The sequence below is a fragment of the Trachymyrmex cornetzi genome, unplaced genomic scaffold (genome assembly GCF_001594075.2).
Source record: "Trachymyrmex cornetzi isolate Tcor2-1 unplaced genomic scaffold, Tcor1.1 scaffold117, whole genome shotgun sequence".
NCBI lineage: Eukaryota > Metazoa > Arthropoda > Insecta > Hymenoptera > Formicidae > Trachymyrmex > Trachymyrmex cornetzi.
The window spans coordinates 421,489-433,304 of NW_017295730.1; the positions used below are offsets into that span (position 1 = coordinate 421,489).

General features: G+C 35.9%; 1 protein-coding gene across 1 annotated transcript; it reads left to right on the plus strand.

The window, feature by feature from the left end:
* Window positions 1–6: 6 nt before the first annotated feature.
* LOC108765381 (uncharacterized) lies at window positions 7–5,746 on the plus strand. The gene is made up of 3 exons (XM_018514068.1): window positions 7–87; window positions 2,507–2,570; window positions 3,296–5,746. The coding sequence occupies exons 1-3, from the start codon at window positions 72–74 to the stop codon at window positions 3,576–3,578; spliced, it is 363 nt and encodes a 120-aa protein (XP_018369570.1). The 5' UTR covers window positions 7–71; the 3' UTR covers window positions 3,579–5,746.
* Window positions 5,747–11,816: the final 6,070 nt, after the last annotated feature.

Consider the following 11,816-nt stretch of genomic DNA (forward strand, 5'->3'; position numbering starts at 1 on the left):
AGCAACCTACACGGCGGTGGCTGCGCGCGCATACGGCGCAGCTGCAGCTGCGGCACAACCGGTCGCAGGATATGCCGCAGTCGCGGGGTAAGTGCACCACATTTTCACCCGAGAAACCCTCGTGTATGTACTCTCACTCACTACGAATCCTCCAGGACCTCTCTTTCTCTTCCTCGCTCCTTCTTTCTCCTTCCCTCTTATTCGATATACAGAACGTATCCCAGATTTAGTGAGCCAACTTCCGCCTACGGATTATTTAACAAAACCGGAGCCAATTTTTTTTTGCGAAAGAGCACGTGTATAACTTTTATATTTAATTATATACCTACCACTGATCCTATTTAATTAAATATTCGTTCAAACGAAATACGTGCAAAATTCAGTGAAGAATTGCTCCGAATTGATTAAATGTGGCTCGATAAATTTAGAAATTTCTCGTACGATGCCAAAGATCTCTAAAGAGAAGAAAACTTTTCGAACGTGTTCCCTTTATTTCTCTTAAAGAAAGGGAGCTTTGCAACTTTTCTTCGCGAACGTGCTTTTTTTATAGGATCTCAGGGTTTTTTTTTAATGATGCTTCATTTATTTGGTATAAATTATTTATAACTTGTTATTTGACGCTTATTATATTGCTATATTATGTTTGGAGCACTATATAACGTTGTATTATTATATTATAATATATTTCTCTCTTATATGTACTTGCAAATTAATTAATGTATGTATATTAATATATATTAGTAATTCATATATTATTGCAATAATTATGTAATGTACAATTTGAAAAATACTTATGCAATTAGGAATATATACAATTTAATAAATTAGAATTTATCATTATTAGATGGAATGTTCATATTTTTTGGTACAAGCATATCATAAGCTTATTATTCTTTAACAACTCATTTGGTTTATTCGAAATTATGACATGTTATCTTCATTATCGATATGAAGAACATGATTCTCCCATCATAGTTGTGGTCTGTATGCCGTCTCGTAGTGGCATTCAGATACACATGTATAGATTGAGGGACGCTTTGAAGTCACTGGCTCGACCCCATTACGAGAGTGAGGTCAGAATGCATATCATGTATTGAACATCGCAATGAATTACCTTCATCTCACTATCCTTGATGATGTTCATTATCAACATCCTCCTTTATATTTGCCAGCAACCTCCACGTTTTCCTCATCCCTCTTTTAGAGCGTCACAAAATACTAATTCTCCAAGTGGAGAGTTATCATTTATTAACAAAATTATAACACAAAGAGTCCGTTCCTTACAGCAAATCCCGACGTCGCGGACGACCTGTTAGGAGTCGCAGATTTGTTTCCGAAATTCAGACCCGTCCTGATAGTCCCATCGAAAGTCCAAACCATTCCCCGAGAAGCACCACTCCCCAAGAAATGTTAAAGCGCGCTTAATGCACTTCGCGTCGGTATCTTGCATCCAACACAGGAGGAATATCAAGTACAAATATGAATATTAGAATCGATTTCATACCTGACGCATTTCATACGTACGTACGTAGCTTCCATTTCTCACTCTGAGTGAAATGTTTGGTATGTAAAACCATTTATATATATTTTTTATATAATATAACTAAAAAAAGCTTTCTTACTTTTTTATTAAAAAATTGTGTTGTTCTTTAATCAAAATTTGATTACTCTAACTAAATTTTAATTAGAATACAATTTTTTAATGAAAAAGTAATAGTTACATATCAACAAAATAAATGGTTATACGTTCCAAATATTTCTCTCGGTGCAGAGTTTAGCTACGAGCAATTTTGTTAAAATTCTATATACAAGAAAGAATGATATACATACTATCCTACTTTAACTTATACTATCTCACACTATGATTTTAATTGAAGTTACTAACAAGGAAAAACGATCATTTTGTTGAAATATTAAAAAATTTAGTTTGATGCAGATCTGAAAATAATTTTGTTGGACTAGCAAAATTACGTAGGATATATTCAAGTACATATAATAATTAATAAGCAATGCTGCAAAAAGTTTTGACCTTCTAACAAATTTGTGCCATGCGTTCTACACAATTATTTTAATGGTTTAACAAAATTATTGTGAAATTTGTATATTTACATGAAAGTTTTATCAAAATAATTCGAGTGGTTTTCGAAATTTTTGAAGAATAAATGAGAACTTTTTCCTTTAATTTGAATACCTTTGAAACTAAGCTGTTTTGGACATGTGAATTTTTCGTTTTGATTTAATGTGAGGAATTATCCCTTAAAATCTTTTAGAGTATTTAACTACCATCTTGTATACTTTTCTTTCTCATATAAGGATTTTGATAAAATCGCTCGTGGCCAGACTCTGGATCTCTATACGTTTTGATTTCATACTTCCTCTTTCAATCTTCCTCACGGAAAACAGTGAGAGAAATCGGAAGAATAAAATGCGCGTATGAAATCGTTCGACTTCAGCGAATCGGAAAATCCTATCGATATTAGCAATCACTTTTTTATTGTTCTTCCAGCTACGGGCGTGAATACGCCGATCCCTACCTCGGACATGGCATCGGACCTGTGGCGGGTTACGGGGTAAGAAAGAGCTTCGATTACGAAGTGTACTTTTACGATTTCATTTAACGGTAGTGCCGTTAAATCGCGCACATAGATCTCTCGCGCGCGTACCACCGCCGTATGAAAGGAGAATGGAGCACCCCGTTATTACGCCATAAATAACAAGCGTTAGGAAAGACCACCTCGGCCGTGGCGCGTTTCACTCACATATGAATTATTAATGCCAGGAATTTTCAACTTACGGGAACTGTGTCGTGACGAAAGTTAATGGCTTGTGCTCCCATCGCACGCATTTATTCTCAAATGCGACTATTCGGACCTCCGCGCCATGCCGGTCTCAGTTTGCTCGGTGAACGCGAACCGTACGTATTGTGTAAACGACAGGATGGTCAAACGAAATGGGTATACGCCGTGCTCGTGAAGGAGTTTAATCATTCCCGACAAACTCAATTTAACGGCGAAAATTAAATAAGTTTTTAGCTCGAGAGAGAGAGATATCTCGTTGGTTTTCCGAATAGATGGTCCTGACGTTACACCGCAACGTTGCAGCCGTAAATTGAAATCTTATATAAAACACCGCTTACTCTGTTTGCCGTTTATCTTCGGACGGTGCATTTTTCAGCCCTCGAAATAAGATCTTGAGACAAACGGTTGCGTTCAACGCTAAATGCACCACGGTTTATACGTTAATTTACGCTGTGTATCACACCAAGATAGTATCTTATGAATTTTTATTCTTGCAGGCAACTGTATACAGAGGTGGCTACAATAGGTTCACGCCGTACTAAATGGATCATTAGTAGAACCCAAGAGCCTTCCAAGTTATACTCAGCAGAACATGACCAGACACGAGTCGACACAATCATCACCGTCATTTTTGTCATCATCGAGATCACCCACGAGACGACGAGCCTGGACCCTCCCACGCATGCTGACTCGCTGGTTTTACCTTCCAACTTTGTGACTCAAGGTCATCGTGAAGATGCGAAATCCTCGACACCGAAATCGGAACAGAACTGTTATTAACGTGAAAAGCACCGTCGTGCTTTTCTACGTCAAATCTTTAAATAGTACCTTCGAAAATATATAAGCGATAATTGAAATAGGCGAGAAAAATTTGTCTGTAAAATGCAACGGCAGCGTCGAGGTCGGCGCATCAAAGTATCGAGTCGTGTTCGGCCAGAAATCGCCTTTAAAGTTGCCTCTAAAGTCGCTTCCCTGCCAGCAGCTATTCGCAGGGGGGTGCCTTCTACTTGATTCCGTTTCCATCTGATCAATCGGTCCGAGCAAATTGTACTGAATTCCAAACATCAAAATTGATATAAAACTAATGGTAATTGCTTCTTACACTTTTGAATTTTACTCTGCACAAAATTATTTTCGATAATACCATCACGTTTCTCTGTATTTGTCATATATTCTTCTTTAATATGATATTAAGCGTTTCAATCTTGCGAACAATTTTATGTGTCACTAAATGGAATATGATAATAGTTATATTTCTTTCTCTCTCTTGTTTATAGTTTCTATAAAACACATTCATGTTGTGATATTATGTCCGATACGATGCATGATTCATGCAGGTTTGCCTATTTACTGAAATACTTGTAATATAGTTGTACATTTGTTGTAATTATTTCTATTTAAGTCAACATTGCACATTACGGTTTGCATTCATAGTCTAAATTAGCAGATAGTGTTAATAATTCGAAGGGACTGCCGAATCGCGCGCGCGAAGAAGCCCTAAACAATTCGCACAAATATTATAGGACAGTTTTACGCACATGATTTATTTAGATGAAAATAAAATAAGCAAATACGCGATTATTGAATCATTACCGTAAAATGATATAATATACTTTGCTACAGTATAAGATATAATTTCTTTGCGAGAAATTGACGAATGGCAGCGAGGCATTGACGATTTCAGTCGACACGAACCGACACAAGGTGATCCGAAAAAGCGAGATCTTTAGGTAGCTAGTTAAAAAAAAAAGAAAATCGACCTAGAAAAAAATAAAGGCATCCATGTGACCGGTAGGGTTTCTATGCCAAATATATGTGTATGCGCTTTCGCGCGTGTGTGTATGCGTAGGTTTGCGAACCAAAACTGTTCTCAGTAAACTTAAAAGAGTAGCGGAAATGGAAGAAGACAGAGACAAGAACCGCTTAGACCTCTGAAACAGTATGCCGGATTTTAATTGCATAGAGTTTAATCGAATTGATTTTTTTTAATTACAATAGCGCATTTTGATTTCCATTTGTCTCCTACAATTCAATCAATGTCTCGTTCCTGAAATCTCATTCTGAAAAGTTTGAACTATCTCATGTCTAATTGTTTTTATAATTTTGTCAAAACATGAACTGAATGCATCGTGTATCAAATAATAATAGAAGGATCCGCAGAAGAAAGACTGCAAAGATCCGTTTTAATTTTTATTCTTTAGAATTGAATTTGACACCTGTAGACTCAATTCCACGTTATGTTGTTATTCGAAAAGTTTCGCACAACAATTTTATCGCATCCTTTCACGTATCATGTAAGAATAGAACGGCAAATACGGTTATATTGTCTTATCAATGCCTCTTCCCTCTTTTTCGAGAAAAACCTGACATTGAGTTTGTCACGCCCCCCCCCTAGTATGTACTACTTATTTATTTAGTTAAGTGACTGAACAGACATGACAATTTTCTTTTTTTACTACAGTAAACGTTAAACAGAGTTCACCTCATAATCGCTAAGCGCAGAATCTCAACGCCAATGAACGAGAGCATAGTTATAGTACATAAACAAAGATAGACTTGTAGAATACGTTTTTTGGCGTGAACCGATCTTGCAGGGCGTATCACGAATGCACTATCCGCACGAAGCTCTATCCGCTACGCTAAAAGGAAAGAAGATCCGTTACGCTCAGGTCACTATTAACCGGCAAAAATCAATATTGTACAAACATCTCTAGTATGAACGTTGCATACTTAGCAGGTCGTTTCGGTTCCTCGATGTCGAAGTGACGCGCGTGCGTGCTTGTAAAACGAACTCGTCTTCATGTCACAAAGGATGATTAGGTCCAGCTAAATAAAATGTCGACCCAGTTGTAACGAAATACATCGAGTAATCGAAAACGCCGATACGGATAGACGTTCAATAATGTGAATACCACTTTTCTTTCTTTTTCCTTTCCGAACTATTTAGTTACGATGTACGGTAAACGATTGTATCTGGATATAAAAATGTATATGAGGTAATTTTTGTATTTACATTTAACGTTTTTTAGAAATTTTTTGTTGAACACGTGTCTTTATATAAATATATTTTTCGTTCTCTTGGGGAATTAGTTTATTTATAGATTATTATTTTTATGATCAATCGCTGTCCATCTTGGTTTCTATTCAAATCGGCGTTCTCGGTCACTAGATTTTTTTCTTGTGACACTGCTTCCTGATCGAGTAGATATACCGGTGCGCTATATAGAAAGTAAAAGATGCTCTATTTGAGAGTAACGCGAAATGGAAAAAATGGTACGCACACTGAGTCGAATGAGTGATATCTCTGTTAAATTAATAGTTAAGTGAGGATTTATCGTATATATTATACGTAAGAGTATAAGATACGTTGCGCCACAATACAAGAATAAGAAGGCGTGTAATGCGAACTGATACAACTGAAAAGCGGAGAGTAAAAAGGAAAAGAAAAAGGAGGAAGGGAGGAGCAGGAAAATAAGAAGTGTGAAATAGCCAAATATGACAAAGATGTTTTAGAAAGTACGGCAAGTAGTTTGGCCGTCGTTACGTTTTAATCTAATCTTCAACTAGGATTATAGGCTAAGCTCTAGAACTCGAGGGCGCTCGAGGCAGGATGACAATTTTCTCTTTTTTTTTCCTCTCGCGAACGTCGTGTACATGTACATAGATCAACATAGATTTTTCGAGCACAAAGATCGTGGAGGAGCGTGCCGAGAAACACACTATAATTTACTAAATTAAATTTAGAAAGTACTTTAAACGAGCAAGCAGAAGCCCACTCAGACATACTCATGATTCTCGTAACGTTAATGAAGTAGATTAATTAATTGATTACACAGTAAATACGTAAAACCGGGACGGATTTTGATTTGGGGGGAACGTGATGTGCATGCTCGTCGTACGTGACGGTTGTCGAATTGAGGGTCGCGAAAATCGTCGGTTTCTCGGTAGATGCACACATCCCCTTCCGCGTAAAAGATAATAGCACAAGAAACCGTACGCGGGTTCGGAGGAGAAAAAAAGAAATCGTACGAATACGCGTTTGTGGAAATAGAGATTTTTCGCAGCCGCACCTCAACGCGGGTGAAAGCAAGCACACAAGAGAAAGAGAGACTCTGCGAGGTTTATCTCTCCCTGTATATTGTACACTGTAATTACAATTTATACTTACTCGTAATCGATAATTTTATCGATAGGCTATTAATATTAGTGGCTAGCGTAATAAGTCAAGCTCAAATTAGCGAGACGGGAGAGGCGCGAGATACTTTTTTTCCCCTCGCGGTTTCGTCGCGTCCCACTTCGTCATAAATGCACAACTTCTTTTCCTCGATTGTACCCTTCTTTATGCGCGTTATCGTTGCGAGCAGGCCTATCGTACAAGATGTTCATAGAATCTAGAGGCTAGATCAGCTCTCTCTCTCTCTCTCTCTCTCTCTCTCTCTCTCTCTCTTTCTCTCTCCCTCCTTCCTCAACCTTCTCCCACCCTCTCACGTCTCTATTCTTTATTTTTCTCCTTTTGAATATTGAAGGATGTCTCGTTAATGGATTTTGTTTCCAACCATTTGCTTTCTATCGGGAAAAGGAGTTACGGAAGGATAATGAGATTCTTTCGGCTGTTAAAAATAAACAAAGAACGCGACATATCTAGATGATAATATAATTTACGAGGAAGTGCAACACCACTTTTGCCAAATTTCTGCACGTTTATGTATCTTCAGATCCCGAATTTCCCTCCCTCTCTCTTTACCGTAATTTCAGTCTTCGATCTTCGTCGAGCGTACCTTCCTTCTCGGATTAAAAGGGTCGTTTCTGTGCACAAACTGATCCATATCTTTCAATTTTAAATGGTCCATTTAAAAAAATACGGATTAGAGACGTGCATAGAGAGGATCTCTTTTATCCTGACGAACAAACGACGGACGCAGGCGAAGCGAATTCTCGAGCCTGAATTCTCAACTCCGCCGATGATTAATTTTTACCCTCGTCGATGATGAGACCCAGAGCTAGTGGAATCGCGCAGTGTAACATAACTCAATGATACGCACCGTACATTATACGTATAATGATTAATTAACGATAAATACCGTAAAGGGATTTTTAAATGAATCTAGATGAATACATGACTACATAATGACACATCTTACAAGCAACATATCCTAGGTATTTGAGCAGGGCGCTGCCGGAGTATCCCTCCCGTTTTTGTCGTACGATTGTACGATCGACACGAGGAAGAGCATATAATTTGACCGACGTCTCGAAACCGAAAACTGTTTCGAGCGGACGCGGCAGCGCCGTGCCATTCTTTTCGAATTATTGCAAAAAAAAATTAATGAAGGATGTTCCATGACATTAGGACGTTATTATTAATGATATTTCTAGCAACGCGTGCGTGCAAAGTTTAATGTATCTGTATATGAAACATGATGCGTGCCTGCGTATATATGCTGTGTGTGCGTGTGTATGTGTGCGTGCGTGACGGATGAGTGAGAAACTCATACCCTTTCTCCACAAATCGGTGAAATCAAGAGCACGAATTAATTAATCGTTGTAAGGTAGCACGAAAACAACAAAATGACAAATGAAGAAGAAATGCCCAGTGATATTTGGATCGCTGAGAAAAACCGAAACAGCTAAAATTGCCACCTGTTTTTTCCGCTTCTCTCGCAAATGTAAAAAAAAAGAAAAGAAATCCACAAAGAGAAACGCCGTTGATCTTCTGTGTCTCCTTGCGGATTTCCTCCTCGAACCGCGCATAAGCGATTTGTGCGAGCCGACAGTTCAACGCAATAGCGAGCTCGCAAGAGAAATTAATGGAAATCGGTAAAAGAGTAAAAAAAGAAAAGAGGTATAAGAGAGGAAGAATATACGGTCAACTCGATGAACTTTATTTGCAAAATATTGATAGGAATATAAGGTGTGACTCGTGACACCTTTATCATTGTCTGATTTGATGATATTTTGTAAGTCTGGACCAGTTGTTAGGTTCTTATTAATCTCATAGCAACTTCTTATGGCGTATTTTCTCTGTATATTGTCAATGTTTATTATTAAATATTTTTCAAATAAACCGATGTCTCTTTTTTTCGCACCCTGTCTTTATACCCTCACAAATTTCGCAAAGATATAAAGTTCACTAATACGCTTTTATAGTTAGAATCCGTTAGAAGCTTGTATTACATTTAAATTTTATTTTTAACAAACCAGATATTTTGCGAGGTATAAAAATATTATTCAAATTATAGTTACGTCAGTTTTTGAGAATCTTCTTTTTTGAAATCTGACATTTTAATAGACGAACTTCATATTTGCACGCTGTCTTTGTAATATTTCGTGTCATATTTAAACTAAGAAACGGAATAAGAAAAATAATGTACATATATACATAGTACGGATTTAAATATTGATTTTAAAAACTCGTAAATGTTAGAATATAATGAGATTGAAATATCGATAATAATGCGATTAAATAAAGCTGACAAGTGGCATCATGAAAAATGTAATCTAAATAGCAAGACTACTTTCAAGATTTGTTTTCTTTAACAAAATAGTCGTAATGCTGCGTGTGTTAATGTTTCTATTGCATTTTAGTACCATATCTGACAATGAAGCATCAGAATAATGTAAAATATAAGTGAATGAGAAAGAGCTAATAAACTGTTTGCAAAGAATTTTTTTCTTTAAGTATTATTTTATGTATATATGCAAAAAATTCGAGAATGTTGGAACAAACGGAATTTATGAAATAACGACGAAAGAATTAGTGAATCTCGCAAAATTAGAAAGCCGAAACGTCATTTTAGCAAAATATGTAATAATTCTTTTTTATGATATTCTATACGTGATATTCTTCTTAACGCATTTTGGCAAAATATCCAACAGCAAACAATGTTAGATTGATGTTGCATAATGTATTACAAATTATTACAAATGAATAAAAAAGGTGACGAGATGAGCTTATCGACGTTAGAGGTTAGATACTAGTGAGAAAATTCAAATTGTTACATAAATACACATATTTTCTAAAAATTATTTAGCAAATTAATTAACAATATATATTTCGGTTTTTCACCGAAAACAAACAGATAATTTCAATTTGTTAAATAATTTTATCTCAGTGTAAAAAGATTGTAACCGCGTTTTGCATTTGCGTAAGTTATTTAAAGAAACATTATCTGTACATATGTTAATAATTAAATAAATAGAACATTTTAACACTAGATTATAATTAAACAATAATGAGAATTTAATTTTGCACTCAGAGACACTTAAAGGTCATTAAAATTAATAATATTGAAAGATAAATTCAGATGGTAAAGTAGGGGCAAGATTCAAGTTTTATCTTCGACAATATTATATCCTCGAAAATCACGGAAAAATCGCCTCAAATATTAGCAAAGCAGGACAAGTGAGGAGGTATTGTTAGAGGTATTCTAGGGCGAGTTTTTGGCGTCAGAGATTCCCGAGAAAATTACTGCTGCTTATTAGAAAAACATGTTGAGCGAAGAGGTCGCAGGAGGTATTCTAGGGTCGCCACGGCTATCCCACTCTCGTAGGCGTCACCGATACCGTCGACCAATGAGAACGCTGGAGAATTCGCGTGGAAGAGGGGGAGACAGCGTCCCCCTCGAATGAATCAACCAATTACCGCGTCGATACGAGGAGGGGAGATGTGGGGAGACTACACCCACTCCCAGAATACTTCCAACAACCTCCTTGCCTATCCTGTTTTGCGAATATTCAAAGCGATTTTTCCGAGATTTTCGACGACATAAAACCTGATTCCTGCCTAACCTTACCGTTAAAATGTATCTTTTTATTAATTTTAATGATCTTTAGCGTCTCTACAGATGTATAATTAAATTTCCGTCATTGTTTAATTATAATCTACCGTTAAAATACTTTATTTATTTAATTGTATTAATCTAGTTATTAATAGTATTCTTTTAAATAATTCATTCGAACATAAGACGCAACAACGAATTTTGCACACTTACAATGTCACTTGCGATATAAAACAATAACAAATATCTATTTATTTCTTTCTAAAAAATGAAATATATGTCTTATTTCCATACTATTTGTTTCTTTCGAAAAAATGAAATGTATGTTGGCTTATTTTGTTAATTAGCTTGCTAAAAATTTATCAATAGGCAGAAAATATATATGTATATATCAATAATTCTCTGTAAAAATTAGATATTTGAGTTCTCTCGAGATACCTATCTAATTTCTAACCTACCATGTCGATATCGTGCGCTTCACCATCTTATTCTTGTAACGATTTACAGAAATATTTTTCTTTTTGTTATATAAATTATGCAAAAATATTTCAGCTTTTTACTGTCCATTCTTTTGCTATAATAAAATCATAAGGAAATTATCAATTTGATAATATACATAGAGGAGATAATATACATAGGAGATATCCGGAGGCGTTACAAGGCACTAAGCAGATACGCTCCAGCGTATAAAATTTGGAGGGGCGCAAAATATTAATAGGCAGCGCTACTCTTATAAATATAAAGCTCTGCCTTACCTACTTGATATTTTAAATGAATTAGCTAAAAGTGGTTTTCTGGAAATCTTCAAATTTAGCAATAGCGTTATAGATCTTATTAACTGTGCCAATGTCTGTGGTAACTGCAAAGGTATCTTTTTCAAAATTAAAAATAATAAAGAATTTTCTGAGAAATACAATGACGCAGACGCAGTCACGTGATTTAGCTATGATATCGATTAAAAAAGAATTGACGAACAGTTTTAATTACGTAATCACTTTTGATTACGTAACAATTGAAGACGTAATTAGAATTTTTAAAAACTAAAGCCAGAAAATATATAATATATTGCATTAAAAAAAAAGCGTCAAATATATTATTACAAAAAAAAACATGAAATTTATTGTATTCATATTCCTGTGTTATGCAAGTTGGTGGAAATTGCTTTATTTTTAGTTGTTGATTCGTTGCCATTGGCGGGAAATTGGTGCTTCAGAGACTTAGCAATCCTTGTGATGGGGCG

Bases quoted from the DNA above. Each gene is read 5' to 3' on its own strand.
- LOC108765381 (XM_018514068.1), top strand. The intron at 2,571-3,295 runs GTAAGAAAGAGC...TTATTCTTGCAG, and splicing joins GACCTGTGGCGGGTTACGGG to GCAACTGTATACAGAGGTGG.